At 40.8% G+C, this 22,211-nt stretch overlaps 1 protein-coding gene across 7 annotated transcripts in view; it reads left to right on the top strand.

Moving 5' to 3' along the window:
• PHKA2 (phosphorylase kinase regulatory subunit alpha 2) overlaps positions 1-22,211 on the top strand; it is an 85,133-nt gene that overhangs the window by 10,747 nt on the left and 52,175 nt on the right. For all 7 annotated transcript variants that reach the window (XR_014239254.1, XM_082375486.1, XM_082375488.1 and 4 more), the window contains one exon: positions 21,734-21,892. Coding sequence is in view for 6 of the 7 variants with exons in the window: in XM_082375486.1 (XP_082231612.1) it covers positions 21,734-21,892 (159 nt within the window). In the remaining variant the exon portion in view is untranslated. The remainder of the gene's footprint in view (positions 1-21,733; positions 21,893-22,211) is intronic.

Genomic DNA, 22,211 nt, shown 5'->3' with positions numbered 1-22,211 from the left:
CAGCAATTTAGAAAAAGACATCAGTTGAAAGTGAAAATTGCACACCTGTGATCTCCTTAGGTAAAGCATGAGGCTGCTGCATGTTAGAGCTTAAATTTTCAACATTATTCTCTGAAAGCCTGAGGTTTACATATCAAATTATGCAAAACCTATCTTTTAAACTAATGGAAAAGGGGCTTCCCTGGTGGTGCAGTGGTTAAGAATCCGCCTGCCAATGCAGGGGACATGGGTTCGAGCCCTGGTCCGGGAAGATCCCACATGCCGCGGAGCAACTAAGCCCTTGCACCACAACTACTGAGCCTGCGCTCTAGAGCCCGCAAGCCACAACTACTGAAGCCCGTGCGCCACAGCTACTGAGCCTGCGCTCTAGAGCCTGCGATCCACAACTACTGAAGCCCGTGCGCCTAGAGCCCGTGCTCTGCAACAAGAGAAGCCACCGCAATGAGAAGCCCGTGCACCGCAACAAAGAGTAGCCCCCGCTCACCGCAACTAGAGAAAGCCCACATGCAGCAATGAAGACCCAACGCAGCTAAAAATAAATAAATAAAATAAATTTATTAAAAAGTAAATAATAAATAAATAATGGAAAAAAGAAAGGTTACTCACACAACCAGTAGTCTCAATTACAGATGCAGTCATTTTAAAACCAATGCTACTGTAATTCCCACTTTATTTATTTATTTTTCTCCGTTTTCTTTCTTTTATTGCCTCTCTGAATACAGTTGGCACTTGACAGGTTTTTAAAAAATTTTTTTTTGTTTTTGTTTTTTTAATTTTTTTAAATTTTATTTTTAACATCTTTATTGAAGTATAATTGCTTTACAATGGTGTGCTAGTTTCTGCTTTAAAACAAAGTGAATCAGCTATACATACACACATGTTCCCATATCTCTTCCCTCTTGCATCTCCCTCCCTCCCACCCTCCCTATCCCACCCCTCTAGATGGTCACAGAGCACCAAGCTGATCTCCCTGTGCTATGCGGCTGCTTCCCACTAGCTAGCTATTTTACATTTGGTAGTGTATATATGTCCATGACACTCTCTCACCCTGTCACATCTCACCCCTCCCCCTCCCCATATCCTCAAGTCCATTCTTTAGTAGGTCTGTGTCTTTATTCCCATCTTGCCACTAGGTTCTTCATGTCCTTTTTTTTTTTCCTTAGATTCCATATATATGTGTTGACATACTGTATTTGTTTTTCTCTTTCTGACTTACTTCACTCTGTATGACAGACTCTAACTCCATCCACCTCATTACAAATACCTCCATTTCATTTCTTTTTATGGCCGAGTAATATTCCATTGTATATATGTGCCACATCTTCTTTATCCATTCATCCGATGATGGACACTTTGGTTGCTTCCATGTCCTGGCTATTGTAAATAGAGCTGCAATGAACATTTTGGTACATGACTCTTTTTGAATTATGGTTTTCTCAGGGTATATGCCCAGTAGTGGGATTGCTGGGTCATATGGTAGTTCTATTTTTAGTTTTTTAAGGAACCTCCATACTGTTCTCCATAGTGGCTGTATCAATTTACATTCCCACCAACAGTGCAAGAGGGTTCCCTTTTCTCCACACCCTCTCCAGCATTTATTGTTTGTAGATTTTTTGATGATGGCCATTCTGACCGGTGTGAGATGATACCTCATTGTAGTTTTGATTTGCATTTCTCTAATGAGTAAGGATGTTGAGCATTCTTTCATGTGTCTGTTGGCCATCTGTATATCTTCTTTGGAGAAATGTCTATTTAGGTCTTCTGCCCATTTTTGGATTGGGTTGTTTGTTTTTTTGTTATTGAGCTGCATGAGCTGCTTGTAAATCTTGGAGATTAATCCTTTGTCAGTTGTTTCATTTGCAAATATTTTCTCCCATTCTGAGGGTTGTCTTTTGGTCTTGTTTATTTAATTATTTATTTTTTTAATCAGTCATCAATTTTATACACATCAGTGTATACATGTCAATCCCAATCGCCCAATTCAGCACACCACCATCCCCACCCCACCGTGGTTTTTCCCCCCTTGGTGTCCATACGTTTGTTCTCTACATCTGTGTCTCAACTTCTGCCCTGCAAACCGGTTCATCTGTACCATTTTTCTAGGTTCCACGTACATGCGTTAATATACGATATTTGTTTTTCTCTTTCTGACTTACTTCACTCTGTATGACAGTCTCTAGATCCATCCGCGTCTCAACAAATGACTCGATTTCGTTTCTTTTTATGGCTGAGTAATATTCCATTGTATATATGTACCACATCTTCTTTATCCATTCGTCTGTCGATGGGCATTTAGGTTGCTTCCATGACCTGGCTATTGTAAATAGTGCTGCAATGAACATTGGGGTGCATGTGTCTTTTTGAATTATGGTTTTCTCAGGGTATATGCCCAGTAGTGGGAATGCTGGGTCATATGGTAATTCTATTTTTAGTTCTTTAAGGAACGTCCATACTGTTCTCCATAGTGGCCGTATCAATTTACATTCCCACCAACAGTGCAAGAGGGTTCCCTTTTCTCCACACCCTCTCCAGCATTTGTTGTTTGTAGGTTTTCTGATGCTGCCCATTCTAACTGGTGTGAGGTGATACCTCATTGTAGTTTTGATTGGCATTTCTCTAATAATTAGTGATGTTGAGCAGCTTTTCATGTGCTTCTTGGCCATCTGTATGTCTTCTTTGGAGAAATGTCTATTTAGGTCTTCTGCCCATTTTTGGATTGGGTTGTTTGTTTCTTTAATTTTGAGCTGCATGAGCTGTTTATATATTTTGGAGATTAATCCTTTGTCCGATGATTCATTTGCAAATGTTTTCTCCCATTCTGAGGGTTGTCTTTTCGTCTTGTTTATGGTTTCCTTTGCTGTGCAAAAGCTTTGAAGTTTCATTAGGTCCCATTTCTTTATTTTTGTTTTTATTTCCATTACTGTAGGAGGTGGATCAAAAAAGATCTTGCTAAAAAAAAAAAAAATGATCTTGCTGTGGTTTATGTCAAAGAGTGTTCTTCCTATGTTTTCCTCTAAGAGTTTTATAGTGCCCGGTCTTACATTTAGGTCTCAAATCCATTTTGAGTTTATTTTTGTGTATGGTGTTAGGGAGTGTTCTAATTTCATTCTTTTACATGTAGCTGTCCAGTTTTCCGAGCACCACTTATTGAAGAGGCTGTCTTTTCTCCATTGTATATCCTTGCCTCCTTTGTCATAGATTAGTTGACCATAGGTGTGTGGGTTTACCTCTGGGCTTTCTATCCTGTTCCATTGATCTATATTTCTGTTTTTGTGCCAGTACCATATTGTCTTGATTACTGCAGCTGTAATTCCCACTTTAAAAAACCTCTCCCAAGTCCAAGGCATTGCCCTTCCCCATCTCCTTTAACATTTCAAACAGCAGTTGCTAGAACAAAATTCCCATACAACAAATGAATCTAACCAGTTTTCGGAGTTTTTGTAACAGAAATTCTCACATTCTATTTTTTGCTTTACCAGCCCGGGGGCAGTAGGGAACAGGGAGCTGGGGGAGTAATCATGTATTTTCAACATTTATCCTAGTTTCTTTTGGGCATTTCATTTGAATAATTGAACAGTAAATTCCTCCCTTGGAACTGAGCAAGGTGGTGGGATGCACTTAGCTATTCTTAATCCAAAGGAAAGAGGACCAAGGGTAGGAGTTAGCCGGAGACCTCTGACCTCTGTCCCTTGGAGCATAGGAAAGGGAGCTTCAGGAAGGCTTCATGGAGGAGGGAGCATGTGAAGGAGAGGCGTTTGCTGGAGGGCATTACAGGCGGGGAGAAGAGTGTGTGCACAGGCCCAGAAGTGCGAGAGCAGAGCACGTGCAGGAAATATTAATTTGGGTTTTCTAGGGGGCTAAGGAGGGAGCGATGGGTGATGAGGCTGGATGTGAGAGGAAGAGCCAGCACATGATGAGCCTTGTATGGCTACCCGAGGGACTTCAGTTCTATCTTGTAGGGTTGGAGAATTCTGAGCAGGGCAATGAAGTCTTGAGATTCTAGGTCTTTCGGTGGCCTCCCTTTGTGGAGGATGGATTGGAAGGGAACCAGTACTAGAGGCAGAGAGATCAGTAAGGAGCTATTCCGATTTCCTTTTGGGACGGAGGGAGGAGAAGAAGGAATCTATCCTCTCTGTGCCGTTTTTGGTGGGTAGATGACAGCATTCATCTGTGTGCCCTCCAGCTAGAAATTGAACTGCAAAATGTTAAATTAAGTAGTTTGGTGCTACCATCTAGCTTATGTATTTTGCCTTAATATTGCCTCAATCTCAGATTTCTTTAATAGCGTCAAATGTTTTTACGGTATCTAGTTCACCGTGACCAGTTAATAGGCATTTGTAGTTGTATCTGTCAGGATTCTTTCAGATGTAACTGACACAAACCCACCTCAAATGGCCTTTAAGCACAAAAGAGAATTTATTGCTCAAATAACTGAAAATCCCAAGGGATTGGGCTAGATTCAGGCATGGCTGGATTTAGGAGCTCAAATGATCAAGTATATCTCTTTGTATTACTTGGCCCTGTTTGACTCAGAGTGGGCTTTATTCTCTGGCAGGCTCATCTCAAGTGGTGGCAGAAGTGGTCCCTTGGCAGCTCCAGGTTATATTCTTTCAGATTGGTGCCCTCTGTAGATAGAAAGCTTTTCCTATAGTGCCCCCAGAGAAAGTCCTGACTGTGAATGGCTCTCAGTTGGTCCAGCTTGGGTCGTGTGCACATCCCTGAACTGTGCCTAGATTGGCCAGGCTGGGTCACATGTCCTTCCCTGCAGCTGTGGCTGTGGCCAGGGGGCAGGCAGTGATGGGGTCAACCCCGCCTCCCCTCCCCAGAACCACACTGAATCAGAGCAGGGGAAATTATAGGCCATTACCAGAAAAGGGGGGAACAGTTACTGGACAGGCAGAGGCAACAGTGGTTTCCATTAGAATGGGGATGAAGTAAAGTGCCCGAGGGGGCCCGACCCATGGTCTCCAGTCTGCTTCGAACCCTCCTTTTTATACAAAAGGAAACCAAGGGCCAGATAAGTTAAGTAATTTGCCCAAGATCGCATAGCTAATAAGTGGCAGAGCAGATTTGAACCCAGGTGTATCTTACACAGTGTAGGGTCTGTGGCCTTAAACACAGCATTATATACTATGCCTCCCTTTTGGAACGGCCTTCAGGGACCTTCTGCCCGAATAATACCAGAGACTGAGCTCACATTACCTACAACCCTGTCCATTCTATTTGGAAAATTCTAAATGTTAGGAAGCTCTTATGTTGAGTTGAAATCTGACTTGAGTAGCCAAAAAAATTGAATCCCTCTTTCAGAGGACAACCTTTCAGCAGTTTGAAGATGCTAACTTGCTCTCCCTTAAACCTTCTCTAAACACCCTATTCTCCCTTCATGAGCTGTGGCTCTCAGCCTCTTCATAGCCCTGGTCAACCTGTGGGTATGTTCCAGGTAGGGAATATCCCTTTTCAAACGTGGTGCTCGGCAGTGACGGTATGCCAGGTGTGCTCTGCCAGGCTGGCAGTTCAGTGAGATGCTCATTTCCCTTGTTCTGAAAACTCCACTTCCATTAACATGGCCTTGATTTTTTGGTATCCACTCACATGCTGTTCGTAGGTCGTTGTTAAAACTTGCAGGCAGTGTTGTATGGTTGAAATTTCTTGTACCTAAATACTGGGGCAAGATGTGGCTGGGTCACAGGGTAGCTGCTGGGATGGGGGAGTGGGGGAGTTGCGGGGGGTGATTTGGAAAAAAGAGAAGAGGTTCTGTTTAAAGAGTTGTTGGGGCCCTGGGAGTGGGAGTGTATGTGTAAAGGGAGCTGAGTCAACGCAAATGTGTGGGAGTGATTGCTACTAAAATTAGTTAAGCAGACATTTATCGAACACGTAAGCCCAATAAATAAATTCTTGTTGAATTCTATCTAGTTTTGTTTCAACCTGTTGTCTGAGTCCTTAAGTGTTCTGCTGTTCCGAGTCAGCATCCACTTTGCAGCCCTTACCTGCCCCTCCTCTCACATGCACACGCCCTCTCAGGAGCAGTGGATGCCACCTTTTCAACATCGCTGCTCTCTTCTGTTGTTAATCCTCCCCATCCCCTGATTGCTCTCAGTATCATCTTGGTATTGCCACCAACCAAGAAGATTGTATAAGTGTTGTTTCTTGAGCTTATATGACGAAGACTTGAGCTTTCATTATTTTTATTTTTCAGGTTGATAATTTTAACATTGAATATATGTTTTTAAACTACACACCCACCACCCTAGGGAGCCATGTACACTGTCTTCTTCGGTCACCTTGTACCACTGTACCGTTACCCTCACTGAAATTCACTGCCCTAACTTCTGCCTCCTTAAGCTTCACCTCTGTCCTTTGAGTTTACTGTTCTCTGTTTCACCCATCTCATCTCTCAATCTAGGGATAAGCCATTTCCTATGCTTGAAGCAACTCCCCTGTTTTACCCACTTTTCTACTTATAAAGCAAAAATTAGGATTTACCACCTGTTTGAATCATTCCCAAGATTCATGCTTCTTCAGAGTTTCCTAAAGAAAGACTACAGTTCTATGAATTTTAAAACATGCGTAGAGTCACGTAACCACCACCATAATCAAAATACAAAGCAGTTCCTTCGATTAAAAAATCTCCCTCCTGCTACCTCTTTATAGTCACACATACCACCCAACCCTAATCTCTAGAAACCGCTGATTTGTTCTCTGTCACTATAGTTTTGTTTTTTCAAGATTGTCATGTAAGTGGAATCATATGGTATGTAACCTTTGAGAGTGGCTTCTTTCACTTAGTATAATGCCCCCGAGATTCACCCAAGTCGTCGTGTGTATCGGTAGTTTGTTCTTTTTCATTGCCGAGTAGTATTCTTTATATGGACATATCACAGTGTGTTTATCCATTCACCCATTGAAGGAAATTTGAGTTATTTACAGTTTCTGGCAGTTATGGATCGAGCTGCTTTAAACATGCATGTAGAGGTTTGCATTTCTCCAGGGTAAATACCTAGGAGCAGGTTTCCTGGGTCATAGGGTAAATGTCTGTTCAACTTCATTGGAAGTCGCCAAACTCTTTTCTAGAATGGCAGCACTATTTTGCATTCCCACCAACAATGTATGAGGATTCAAGTGGCTCTATGCCCCTGTTAACACTTAGTATTGGCATTATTTTTTCTATACTTTAAATTTTTATTTATTTATTTACTTATTTATTGAAGTATACTTGATTTACAGTGTTGTGTTTCTGGTGTACAGCAAAGTGATTCAGTTATATATATACATATTCTTTTTCATATTCTTTTCCATTATGGTTTATTACAGGATATTGAATATAGTTCCATGTGCTATACAATAGGACCTTGTTGTTTATCTATTATATATATAGTAGTTTGTATCTGCTAATTCCAAACTCCTAATTTATCCCTCCCCATCTCCTTTTCCCTCTGGTAACCATAAGTTTGTTTTCTATGTCTGTGAGTCTGTTTCTATTTTGTAAATAAGTTCATTTGTATCATATTTTAGATTACACATGTAAGTGATATATGGTATTTGTCTTTCTCTTCTGACTTACTTCACTTAGTATGATAATCTCTTAAGTCCATCCATGTTGCTGCAAATGGCATTATTTCATTCTTTCTTATGGCAGAGTAGTATTCCATTGTCTGTGTATACACACACACACGCACCCACACATACATATATATCACCCATCTTCTTTATCCATTCATCTATTGATGGACATTTAGGTTGCTTCCATGTCTTGGCTATTGTAAGTAGTGCTGCTGTGAACATTGGGGTGCATGTATCTTTTCAAATTACAGTTTTCTCCAGATATATGCCCAGGAGTGGGATTGCTGGATCACATGGTAGCTCTCTTTCTAGTTTTTAAAGGAACCTCCATACTGTTTTCCATAGTGGCTGTACCAGTTTACATTCCCACCAACAGTGTAGGACGGTTCCCTTTTCTCCATACCCTCTCCGGCATTTGTTATGTGTAGACTTCGATGATGGCCATTCTGACTGGTATGAGGTGATACCTCATTGTAGTTTTGATTTATTTATTTTTTTAATTAATTTATTTTTGGCTGCGTTGGGTCTTCATTGCTGTGTTCAGGCGTTCTCTAGCTGCAGCGAGTAGGTGCTTCTCTTCGTGGTGGTGTGTGAGCTTGTTGCAGTGGCTTCTCTTGTTGCGAGCATGGACTCTAGGCGTGCAGGCTTCAGTAGTTGTGGCACGTGGGCTCAGTAGTTGTGGCTCGCGGGCTCTAGGGCACAGGCTCAGTAGTTGTGGCACACGGGCTTAGTTGCTCTGCGGCATGTGGGATCTTCCCAGACCAGGGCTCAAACCTGTGTCCCCTGCATTGGCAGGCGGATTCTTAGCCACTGTGCCACCAGAGAAGTCCCTAGTTTTGATTTTAATAATTAGCAATGTTGAATATCTTTTTATGTGTCTATTGGCTATCTGTATGTCTTCTTTGGAGAAATGTCTATTTAGGTCTTCTGCCCATTTTTTGATTGGGTTGTTTGTTTTTTTGTTATTGAGTTGTATGAGCTGTTTGTATATTTTAGAAATTAAGCCCTTGTCAGTCGCATCATTTGCAAATATTTTCTCCCATTCCGTAGGTTGTCTTTTCGTTTTGTTTATGGTTTCCTTTGCTGTGCAAAACCTTGTAAGTTTGATTTGGTTCCATTTGTTATTTTTGCTTTTATTTCTGTTGTCTTGGGAGACTGATCTAAGAAAACATTGCTACATTTATGTCAGAGAATGTTTTGCCTATGTTCTCTTCTAGGATTTTTATGGTGTCATGTTTTATATTTAAGTCTTTAAGCCATTTTGAGTTTATTTTTGTGTATGGTGTGAGGGAGTGTTCTAACTTCATTGATTTACATGTGGCTGTCCAGCTTTCCCAGCACCACTCGCTGACGAGATTGTCTTTTCTCCATTGTATATTCTTGCCTCCTTTGCCAAAGATTAATTGATCATAGGTGTATGGATTTATTTCTGGGCTCTCTATTCTGTTTCATTGATCCATATGTCTGTTTTTGTGCCAGTACCATGCTTCTTTGATTACTGTAGCTTTGTAGTATAGTCTGAAATCAGGGAAGGTTATACCTCCAGCTTTGTTCTTTTTCCTCAGGCTTATTTTGGCAATTCTAGGTCTTTTATAGTTCCACATAAATTTTAAGATTATTTGTTCTACTTCTGTGAAAAAGGTCATGGGTAATTTGATAGGGATAGCATTTAATCTGTAGATTGCTTTGGGTAGTATGGCCATTTTAACAATATTAATTCTTCCAATCCAGGAGCATGGGATATCTTTCCATTTCTCTGAATCATCTATAATTTCCTTTATCAATGTTTTATAGTTCTCAGCATATAAGTCTTTCACCTCCTTGGTCAGGTTTATTCCTAGATATTTTTTTATGTGATTTTAAAAGGGATTGTTTTTTACTTTCCCTTTCTGATATTTCATTGTTTGTGTAAAGAAATGCAACAGATTTCTGTATGTTAATCTTGTATCCTGCTACCTTGCTGAATTCGTTTATTAGTTCTACTAGTTTTTGTGTGGAGTCTTAAGGGTTTTCTATATATAATATCATGTTATCTGCATATAATGACAGTTTTACCTCTTCCCTTCCAATTTGGATACCTTTTCTTTCTTTTTCTTGGCTGATTGCTATGGCTAGGACTTCCAATACTATGTTGAAGAGAAGTGGTGAGAGTGGGCATCCTTCTCTTGTTCCAGATTTTAGCGGGAAGGCTTTCAGCTTTTCACCATTGAATCTTATGTTGGCTGTGGCTTTGTTATAAATAGCTTTTATTATGTTGAGATATGTTCCCTCTATACCCACTTCGGTAAGAGTTTTTAACATGAATAGATGTTGAATTTTATCCAATGCTTTTTCTGCATCTGTTGAAATGATCATGTGGTTTGGCAGTATTTTTTTATTTTAGCCATTTCAATAGGTATGTAGTGCTATCTCACAGTGGTTTTAATTTGCATTTCCTTAATAGTTAATGATGTTGGCCTTCTTTTATTTTTTAATTTACTTTATTTATCTATTTTTGGCTGTGTTGGGTCTTCATTGCTGCACGTGGGCTTTCTCTGGCTGCCGCGAGCGGGAGCTACTCTTTGTTGCAGTGTGCGTGCTTCTCATTACAGTGGCTTCTCTTGTTGCGGAGCATGGGCTCTAGGCACGCAGGCTTCAGTAGTTGTGGCTCACAGGCCCTAGAGTGCAGGCTCAGTAGTTGTGGCGCACTGGCTTAGTTGCTCCATGGCATGTGGGATCTTCCCAGACTAGGGCTCGAACCCATGTCCCCTGCATTGGCAGGCGGATTCTTAACCACTGTGCCAACAGGGAAGCCCTTTTCAAGTTTCTTTTCAACCAATTTTTAAATAAGTTGTTTTCTTACTGTTGAGTTTTGAGAGTTCTTTCCATATGCTGGATACAATTCCCTTGTTGAACATGTGACTTGCAAATAGTTTCTCCCAGTCTATAGCTTGTCTTTTTATCTCTTAAGTGTCTTTCACAGTGAAAAAGTTTTTAATTTGGATAAAGTCCAGTTTATCGATTTTTCTTCTATAGATGGTGCTTTTGGTGTCATGGCTAATTTTGCCTAATCTTAAGTCATGAAGATTTTTCTTCTATGTTTTCTTTCTTTTTAAAATTATTTTATTTATTTATTTTTGGCTGCATTGGGTCTTCGTTGCTGTGCGCGGGCTTTCTCTAGTTGTGGCCCGCGGGGGCTACTCGTTGTTGTGATGTGCGGGCTTCTCATTGCTGTGGCTTCTCTTTGTTGCGGAGCACAGGCTTTAGGCACATGGCCTGCAGTAGTTGTGGCACGCGGGCTCCGTAGTTGTGGCTCGCGGACCCTAGAGCACAGGCTCAGTAGTTGTGGCGCATGGGCTTAGTTGCTCCACGGCATGTGGTATCTTCTCGGACCAGGGCTCAAACCCGTGTCCCCTGCATTGGAAGGCGGATTTGTAACAACTGCACCACCAGGGAAGTCCCATCTTCTATGTTTTCTTACAGAAGTTTTATAGGTTTACATTTTACATTTAGATCTGTGATCCATTTTGAGTTAACTTTGTGTAAGGTGTGGGATTTAGATTCAGATTCATTTTCTTGCATATGGATGTTCATTTGTTCCAGTATCATTTATTAAAAAGGCTGTTCTTTCTCCCTTTGTGTTTAGACCTTTGTCAAAGGTCAATTTGTCATATACGTGTGGATCTACTTCTGGTCTCTATTCTGTTCTAGGCCCTATGTGTGTATCCCTTTTCCTCTTGTTAGGTGCACACACATTTAGGATTATTATATCTTCATAGTGAACTGACCCTTTCATTATTATCTAACATCTCTCTGTATCCCTGGTCATTTTCTTTGCTGTGAAGTCTACTTTGTCTGATATTAATATCTCAATTCTTTTCCCCTCTTCTCCCTACCCTAAAGAGTAGGATTTCAGTTTATTACTTTAACAATTTTCTTATAAGCCCAAAAGCGAAAGGCCAGTAATTCATCACCATTTTAATCTCTGAGCACTTTAGATTCAGTAATGAGTGGGCTGTGGAGGCGGCAGGTGGGGGGGTTTCCCAGGCCATCACAGCTAGCAGGTGAGGTCACCATGGCAGCAGAGTTGTTCACAATTATTTATATAATAATTGTTCATATAGAGGGCAGACAGCAGAAGCAAGAAGAACTATAATTCTGGAGCCTGTGGAAGGAAAACCACATTCACAGAAAGATAGACAAAATGAAAAGGCAGAGGACTTTGTACCAGATGAGGGAACAAGATAAAACTCCAGAAAAACAACTAAATGAAGTGGTGATAGGCAACCTTCCAGAAAAAGAATTCAGAATAATGATAGTGAAGATGATCCAGGAACTTGGAAAAAGAAGGGAAGCAAAGATGGAGAAGATGCAAGAAATGTTTAACAGAGACCTAGAAGAATTAAAGAACAAACACCTAGAAGAATTAAAGAACAAACAAACAGAGATGAACAGTACAGTAACTGAAATGAAAAATACACTAGAAGGAATCAATACCAGAATAACTGAGGCAGAAGAACGGATAAGTGACCTGGAAGACAGAATGGTGGAATTCACTGCTGCAGAACAGAATAAAGAAAAAAGAATGAAAAGAAATGAAGACAGCCTACGAGACCTCTGAGACAACATAAAATGCAACAACATTTGCATTACAGGGGTCCCAGAAGGAGAAGAGACAGAGAGAAAGGACCCGAGAAAATATTTGAAGAGATTATAGTCAAAAACTTCCCTAACACAGGAAAGGAAATAGCCACCCAAGTCCAGGAAGCGCAGAGAGTCCCAGGCAGGCTAAACCCAAGGGAAACACACCGAGACACATAGTAATCAAATTGACAAAAATTAAAGACAAAGAAAAATTATTGAAATCATAAGGGGAAAATGACAAATAACATACAAGGGAACTCCCATAAGGTTAACAGCTGATTTCTCAGAAGAAACTCTACAAGCCAGAAGGGAGTGGCACGATATATTTAAAGTGATGAAAGGGAAGAACCTACAACCAAGAATACTCTGCCCGGCAAGGACCTCATTCAGATTCGACAGAGAAATCAGAAGCTTTACAGACAAACAAAAGCTAAGAGAATTCAGCACCACCAAACCAGCTCTACAACAAATGCTAAAGGAACTTCTCTAAGCGGGAAACACAAGAGAAGAAAAGAACCTACAAAAACAAACCCAAAACAATTAAGAAAATGGTCATAGGAACATACATATCGATAGTTACCTTAAACATAAATGGGTTAAATGCTCCAACCAAAAGACACAGGCTCACTGAATGGATACAAAAACAAGACCCATATATATGTTGTCTACAAGAGACCCACTTCAGACCTAGGGACACATACAGACTGAAAGTGAGGGGATGGAAAAAGACATTCCATGCAAATGGAAATCAAAAGAAAGCTGGAGTAGCAATACTCATATCAGATAAAATAGACTTTAAAATAAAGAATGTTACAAGAGACAAGGAAGGACACTACATAATGATCAAGGGATCAATCCAAGAAGAAGATATAACAATTATAAATATATATGCACCCAACATAGGAGCACCTCAGTACATACGGCAACTGCTAACAGCTGTAAAAGAGGAAATCGACAGTAACACAGTAATGGTGGGGGACTTTAATACCTCACTTACACCAATGGACATATCATCCAGACAAAGTTAATAAGGAAACACAAGCTTTAAATGACAAAATAGACCAGATAGATTTAATTGATATTTATAGGACATTCCATCCAAAAACAGCACATTACACTGTCTTCTCAAGTGTGCACGGAACATTCTCCAGGATAGGTCACACCTTGGGTCACAAATCAAGCCTCGGTAAATTTAAGAAAATTGAAATCTTATCAAACATCTTTTCTGACCACAATGCTATGAGATTAGTAATCAGTTACAGGGAAAAAAGCATAAAAACACAAACACATGGAGGCTAAACAATATGTTACTAAATAAGCGAGAGATCACTGAAGAAATCAGAGGAGATCAAAAAATACCTACAGACAAATGACAATGAAAACACAACGATCCAAAACCTATGGGATGCAGCAAAAGCAGTTCTAAGAGGGAAGTTTATAGCAATACCAGCCTACCTGAAGAAACAAGAAAAATCTCAAATAAACAATCTAACCTTACACCTAAAGGAACTAGAGAAAGAGGAACAAACAAAACCCAAAGTTAGCAGAAGAAAAGATATCATAAAGATCAGAGCAGAAATAAATGAAATAGAAACAAGGAAAACAAAAGCAAAGATCAATAAAACTAAAAGCTGGTTCTTTGAGAAGGTAAACAAAATTGATAAACCATTAGCCAGGCTCATCAAGAAAAAGAAGGAGAGGACTCAAATCAATAAAATTAGAAAAGAAAAAGGAGAAGTTACAGCAGACACCACAGAAACACAAAGCGTCCTAAGAGACTACTACAAGCAACACTATGCCAATAAAATGGACAACCTGGAAGAAATGGACAAAGTCTTAGAAAGGTATAACCTTCCAAGACTGAACCAGGAAGAAATAGAAAATATGAACAGACCAATCACAAGTAATGAAATTGAAACTGTGTTTAAAAATCTTCCAACAAACAAAAGTCCAGGACCAGATGGCTTCACAGGTGAATTCTGTCAAACATTTAGAGAAGAGCTAACACCCATCCTTCTCAAACTCTTCCAAAAAACTGCAGAGGAAGGAACACTCCCAAACTCATTCTATGAGGCCACCATCACCCTGATACCAAAACCAGACAAAGATACTACAAAAAAAGAAAATTACAGACCAATATCACTGATGAATATACATGCAAAAATCCTCAACAAAATACTAGCAAACAGAATCCAACAACACATTAAAAGGATCATACACCATGATCAAGTGGGATTTATCCCAGGGATGCAAGGATTCTTCAATATACGCAAATCAATGTGATACACCGTATTAACAAATTGAAGAATAAAAACCATATGATCAGCTCAATAGATGCAGAAAAAGCTTGTGACAAAATTCAACACCCATTTATGATAAATACTCTCCAGAAGGTGGGCAGAGAGGGAACTTACCTCAACATAATAAAGGCCATATACGACAAACCCACAGCAAACATCATTCTCAATGGTGAAAAACTGAAAGCATTTCCTCTAAAATCGGGAACAAGACAAGGATGTCCACTCTCACCACTATTATTCAACACAGTTTTGGAAGTCCTAGCCACGGCAATCAGAGAAGAAAAAGAAATAAAAGGAATACAAATTGGAAAAGAAGAAGTAAAACTGTCACTGTTTGCAGATGACATGACACTATGCATAGAGAATCCTAAAAATACCACCAGAAAACCACTAGAGCTAATCAATGAATTTGGTAAAGTTGCAGAATACAAATTTTATTTATTTATTTATTTATTTATTTATTTATTTATTATTTTTTAGAATTTATTTTTGGCCACATTGGGTCTTCATTGCTGCACATGGGCTTTTTCTAGCTGTGGCAAGAGGGGGCTACTCTTCATTGCGGTGTGTGGGCTTCTCATTATGGTGGCTTCTCTTGTTTTGGAGCACGGGCTCTAGGCGCGCGGGCTTCAGTATTTGTGGCTTGTGGGCTCTAGAGCGCAGACTCAGTAGTTGTAGTGCACGGGCTTAGCTGCTCCGTGGCATGTGGGATCTTCCCAGACCAGGGCTCGAACCTGTGTCGCCTGCATTGGCAGGCGGATTCTTAACCACTGCACCACCAGGGAAGCCCCACAGGATACAAAATTAATGCACAGAAATCTCTTGCATTCCTATATACTAACAACGAAAGATCAGAAAGAGAAATTAAGGAAACAATCCCATTCACCATTGCAACAAAAAGAATAAAATACCTAGGAATAAACCTACCTAAGGAAGTAAAAGACCTGTACACAGAAAACTATAAGACACTGGTGAAAGAAATCAAAGGTGACACATACAGATGGAGAACTCTATACCATGTTCTTGGATTGGAAGAATCAATATTGTGAAAATGACTATACTACCCAAGGCAATCTACAGATTCAGTGCAATCCCTATCAGATTACCAGTGGCATTTTTTACAGAACTAGAACAAAAAAGTCTTAAAATTTGTATGGAGACACAAAAGATCCCGAATAGCCAAAGGAGTCTTCAGGGAAAAAAACGGAGCTGGAGGAATCAGACTCCCTGACTTCAGACTATACTACAAAGCTACAGTAATCAAGACAATATGGTACTGGCACAAAAACAGAACTATAGATCAGTGGAACAGGATAGAAAGCCCAGAGATAAACCCACACACCTATGATCAACTAATCTATGACAAAGGAGGCAAGGATACACAATGGAGAAAAGACAGTCTCTTCAACAAGTGGTGCTCGGAAAACTGGACAGCTACATGTAAAAGAATGAAATTAGAACACTCCCTAACACCATACACAAAAATAAACTCAAAATGGATTCGAGACCTAAATGTAAGACTGGACACTATAAAACTCTTAGAGGAAAACATAGGAAGAACACTCTTTGACATAAATCACAGCAAGATATTTTTTGATCCATCTCCTAGAGTAATGGAAATAAAAACAAAAATAAACAAATGGGACCTAATGAAACTTAAAAGCTTTTGAAAAGAAAACTACAAACAAGACAAAAAGACAACCCTCAGAATGGGAGAAAATATTTGCAAACAAGTCAACGGACAAAGGATTAATCTCCAAAATATATAAACAGCTCATGCAGCTCAGTATTAAAAAAATGAACAACCCAATCTAGAAATGGGCAGAAGGCCTAAATAGACATTTCTCCAAAGCAGACATACAGATGGCCAAGAAGCATGTGAAAAGCTGCTCAACATCACTAATTATTAGAGAAATGCCAATCAAAACTACAATGAGGTATCACCTCACACCAGTTAGAATGGGCATCATTAGAAAATCTGCAAACAACAAATGCTGGAGAGGGTGTGGAGAAAAGGGAACCCTCTTGCACTGTTGGTGGGAATGTAAATTGATACAGCCACTCTGGAGAACAGTATGGAGGTTCCTTAAAGAACTAAAAATAGAATTACCATATGACCCAGCAATCCCACTCCTGGGCATATACCCTGAGAAAACCATAATTCAAAAAGACACATGCACCCCAGTGTTCATTGTAGCACTGTTTACAGTAGCCAGGTCATGGAAGCAACCTAAGTGTCCATCTACAGACGAATGGATAAAGAAGATGTGGTACATATATACAATGGAATATTACTCAGCCATAAAAAGAAATGAAATTGAGTTATTTGTAGTGAGGTGGATGGACCTAGAGTCTGTCATACAGAGTGAAGTAAGTCAGAAATAGAAAAACAAATACCGTATGCTAACACATATATATGGAATCTAAAAAAAAAAAAATGGTTATGAAGAACCTAGGGTCAGGACAGGAATAAAGATGCAGACGTAGAGAATGGACTTGAGGACACGGGGAGGGGGAAGGGTAAGCTGGGACGAAGTGAGAGAGTGGCATGGACATATATACACTACCAAATGTAAAATAGGTAGCTAGTGGGAAGCAGCCGTATAGCACAGGGAGATCAGCTCGGTGCTTTGTGACCACCTAGAGGGGTGGGATAGGAAGGGTCGGAGGGAGACGCAAGAGGGAGGAGATATGGGGATGTATGTATATGTATAGCTGATTCATTTTGTTATAAAGCAGAAACTAACACACCATTGTAAAGCAATTATACTCCAATAAAGATGTTAAAAAAATGTACATATATATATATAATGGAATATTATTCAGCCATAAAAAGGAATGAAATTAGGTCATTTGTAGAGACGTGGATGGATCTAGAGACTGTCATACAGAGTGAAGTAAGTCAGAAAGAGAAAAACAAATATCGTATATTAACGCATATATGTGGAACCTAGAAAAATGGTACAGATGAACTGGTTTGCAGGGCAGAAATAGAGACACAGATGTAGAGAACAAATGTATGGACGCCAAGGGGGGAAAGTGGCAGGGGTGGTGGTGGTGGTGGGATGAATTGGGAGATTGGGATTGACCTGGATACACTAATATGTATAAAATAATTAAACTGTATTAAAAAGTAAATAAAATAAAATTCAGCAATTCAAAAATAAAAAGTATTACAGAAGTATCTAAGGCAGTTACAGATTTTGTGATGTTGGTCAGCTTTTAAAATTCATAACTTGTGATTTCTTTCCTTGGTTGAAATAAATATAATTTTTATACCTAAAAAAAAATAATAATAATAATTATTCACATAATGGTTGTTCACAGTTATTTGCTTCTCATCCCTGGGAGAGGCTTCCACATCCTTACCCTGTGGAACTTAGGAATGGCCATGTGACTTGCTTTCATCAGTGAGATGAGAGAGGAGGTGATATGTGTCAGTTCTAACCAGCAGGTGTAAGAGGCAGCTCATGGTTCACTGTGTCTTTCTTCTCCTCTGCCGTGAGATGGGCAGTGTTGTGGGCATAAGGCTGTCCCAGTAGCCTGGTTCCTAGATGGAAGGTAACACAGAGCAGAACCACAGCTGAACAGGGACGGACACAAGACATGGGCAAGAAATATAAGCCACCAAGGTTTTAGTGTTGTTACCACAGTATAGGGGCCAAGCCCTGGGCCCAGTCCATTCCAGGCCTTAGGGTCCTACCCTTTTTTCCCATAAACAGGAGCCAGGAAAGGCACTTCCCCTAAATTAGAAATGAACAAATGTTGGAGAGGGGCCGACGAATGACTGGAGTTAAGAGAGAAACTGCCCAGCTGTTGGCCCCTTGCCGTTGATGAAGCACAGTTTATGTTAGGCTCATCTGTTTTGGACCTCTTCTTCTACAGTTTAAGGATGATGTCATTGTCAGTTCCCCTACAGCAGGAGTGCTGAGTCCCAGTGCAGGTCTGTGCTACCTCCTCTAATACTGCATTGGGACACTACCGTTGACTCTCTGTAGCTCTCCTCGTAGCTGCCCCCTCCTCTTCCTATAAGGGCGCTAATCCCATTCATGAGAGCTCTGCCCACATGACCTAATTATCTCCCAAAGGCCCCACTTCCAAATACTGTCACATTGGGAATTAGATTTCAACGTATGAATTTTGGGGAGACACAGGCTTTCAGTTCATAATAGTAAGTATTCCTTTTGCTGAGTGCAGCAGCACTCTAGTTTAACATGGCTTGTGTATGCAGTTTTGAATATGGGGATCCCCTGAAACACCCAGACTGCTTCTCTGTAGTGGAATGAGGCTGAGACAGTCTAGCTCTGGTTGGGGATGAACTAATCCACTTACAGTTAAACCCAAACTAAAGAACCAAAGAGGTGACTTTCAGTTAACAGGACAGTGACATTTCATAATCCAAACCACACTTGGCACTGTGTGTAAGCGGTCACTGCTGTGTCATTGGAAGGCTGTTTGTCTCAGTGGACTCACGGTTGATGGGTACGCCAGGAAGGGGCTGAGTTCTTTCTGTGCACCTCCTGATGGTTTCCTGCCCTGAGTTTATCCAACAGGACCCAGAATAGATAAAAATGCTTATGCTATACCTTGTTGGTGCATAGTGATTTTTTAAAAAAGAACTCCAATAGTCCACTATTGGAATGACTCATACCTTCCCTCAGCCATTCCTAGACTTCACTTCTGGTTGACTTTAATATCATTGATCTGTATTTGTTGGCTGTAGAACAGTGTCAATACACTGAATGTTGCTGCCCCTGAAGGCATATCAGTTGTGTTTTAGATGTTTTTGAAGAGGGCATAGATTAGTTAAAGGAGGAAGTCAAATATTTAATTCCTTAGGTGGGATCATCTGAAACTATGCCAATATTTTTTTTACCCAGTAACCTTGGCAGTATCACTTTGAAAGTAGCCAGCAGCGTTTTTTTTTTTTAATTATTTATTTATTTATTTATTTATTTATTTATTTATTTATGGCTGTGTTGGGTCTTCGTTTCTGTGCGAGGGCTTTCTCTAGTTATGGCAAGTGGGAGCCACTCTTCATTGCAGTGCGCGGGCCTCTCATTATCGTGGCCTCTCTTGTTGCGGAGCACGGGCTCCAGACGCGCCGGCTCAGTAATTGTGGCTCACGGGCCTAGTTGCTCCGCAGCATGTGGGATCTTCCCAGACCAGGGCTCGAATCCGTGTCCCCTGCATTGGCAGGCGGATTCTCAACCACTGCGCCACCAGGGAAGCCCCCCAGCAGCGTTTTTTGTTTTTTTTTTTTTTTTTTGGAGTATAATTGCTTTACAATGGTGTGTTAGTTTCTGCTTTATAACAAAGTGAATCAGTTATACATATACATATGTTCCCATATCTCTTTCCTCTTGCGTCTCCCTCCCTCCCACCCTCCCTATCCCACCCCTCTAGGTGGTCACAAAGCACAGAGCTGATCTCCCTGTGCTGTGCGGTTGCTTCCCATTAGCTATCTGTTTTACGTTTGGTAGTGTATATATGTCCATGCCACTCTCTCACTTTGTCACAGCTTACCCTTCCCCCTCCCCATATGCTCAAGTCCATTCTCTAGTAGGTCTGTGTCTTTATTCCCGTCTTCCAGCAGCGTTTTTTAATGAGCCCTCTTGTAAATAATTTGGTACCCTTTTGAATAATAAGTTAAGCTGGCAAGGTTTGATTGCTATGATGTATTTTATTAGATACATATTTCTTTGCATAATTTCAGGAAAAGTCAACAGAGGCTTTAATTTTATGTGACTCTTTTCCTATCTTATCCATTTTATTTCTAGGCACAGAGTTTATTAAGACTAGATTCTTAAAAAAGTAATAGCTTTATTGAGATATAATTTACTTACCATACAATTCATCTAGCATGTACAATTTAATGGTTTTTAGCATATTCACAGTGTTGTACCTCATAACCACAGTCAATTTTAGAACATTTTCATCATCCCCAGAAAGGAAAAAACCTGTTAGCAGTCACTCACTCACTCACTCCCCATTTCCTCCCATCCCACTCCTACCCACAGCCCTAGACGACTACTAATCTACTTTCTATCTCTATAGATTTCCTATTCTGGACATTCTGTACAATTGGAATCATACAGTATGTAGACTTTTGTGACTGGCTTCTTTTACTTAGTGTAATGTTTTCAAGGTTCATCCATGCTGTAGCATGTATTAGTACTTCATTCCTTTTTATTGCTGAATAATATTTCATTGTTCGTATGGATCACATTTTGTTTATCCATTTATCAGTTGATGGACACTTGGGTTGTTTCCTCTTTTGGGCTACTATGAATAATGCTGTGAAGAACATTTGTGTACACTTTTTTGTGAAGGTCTGGCTTTTTAGTGACTCAGCTGCCCTTTTAAATACTGGTGATACCATAGCTACATAGGAACCCCGATGGCCCCCCCTTTTTTAAAAAATTAATTAATTTATTTATTTTTGGCTGCGTTGGGTCTTTGTTGCTTTGCTCGGGCTTTTCTCTAGTTGCGGCATGCGGGGGCTACTCTTCGTTGCGGTGCACGGGCTTCTCATTGCAGTGGCTTCTCTTGTTGTGGAGCACGGGCTCTAGGCGCGTGGGCTCAGTAGTTGTGGCACGCGGGCTCTAGAGCGCAGGCTCAGTAGTTGTGGCGCACGGGCTTAGTTGCTCCGCAGCTCGTGGGATCCTCCCGGACCAGGGATCGAACCCATGTGCCCTGCACAGCCAGGCGGATTCCCAACCACTGCACCACCAGGGAAGCCCCTGATGGCCCCTTGCTCAGCATCTCCTTTTTAAGGTAGGCAGCTTCCCCGGTCACACAGAGGTAGAGTGGTAGAGTGGGGCCTCTTGCTCCCATGTTCAATGCTTTACCAAATGGTGTGGAAACACAAAGGGAGAGGAAGATCTAATTCTATAATGCACAGATTTATAAAAGCCTTGAAGGCTTTTTCTGTTTGCTGTTTCTTCTATTTGTTACTTACAACAGTATGGTCTGGTCTGAAAGCAAAAGAACAAGTACTCACAAGTTAGAAGATCCCTCAGAGATTTTTTTAGTCTAATATCCTCATTATACAGATGAGAAAACCAAAGCCTAGAAAAAGTGATGTCACTTCTCACCGAAGATCACGCTGTTGGTGGCAGGGCAAGGACCGGAACGCTGGTCTCTTCACTTCTCGCCCCAGCCCTCGTGCCCCAATTAGGGTGAGCGTTCATTGCCCAGGAGCTAGGTGAAGGGCGGTGCTGAATCGTTTTATGTCTCTTCTCTGATAGAATCCCGTCACGGGGCTGCTGTCAGCCAGTCACGAGCAGAAGGACGCCTGGGTGCGGGATAACATCTACAGCATCCTGGCCGTGTGGGGCCTGGGCATGGCCTACCGCAAGAATGCTGACCGTGATGAGGACAAGGCCAAGGCCTACGAGTTGGAGCAGGTAAGGCTGACGGGCAGCCGTGGCTTGGCCGCTCAGCACCTTTTCCTTGAACTGAAAAGCCTACAAGGAGGTAGCTGTGGTATGCAGAACAGTCTGGTACAGGCTTCTCCTCCATTTCTGCTATAGTGTGTTTTGGGGAGGCACTTTGGTGGTCTCAACCTCTGATGTGTCTCTCCTTTTGAGATTTTTCCCTCCATAAAAAAACAACAAAAATCACACTGAATAGACATCCAAATTTCTAACTAGCTACATTTCTCTCACTCTTGCTCTATCAGTTTTATACATAGTTATATACAAGATGTCATTATAAACTAATATA

The sequence above is a fragment of the Balaenoptera borealis genome, assembly GCF_965194805.1.
Source record: "Balaenoptera borealis genome assembly, chromosome: X".
NCBI classification, from domain to species: Eukaryota; Metazoa; Chordata; class Mammalia; order Artiodactyla; family Balaenopteridae; genus Balaenoptera; species Balaenoptera borealis.
Note: the sequence above shows the minus strand (reverse complement) of the source record. Positions and strands in the feature narration are given on the sequence as shown.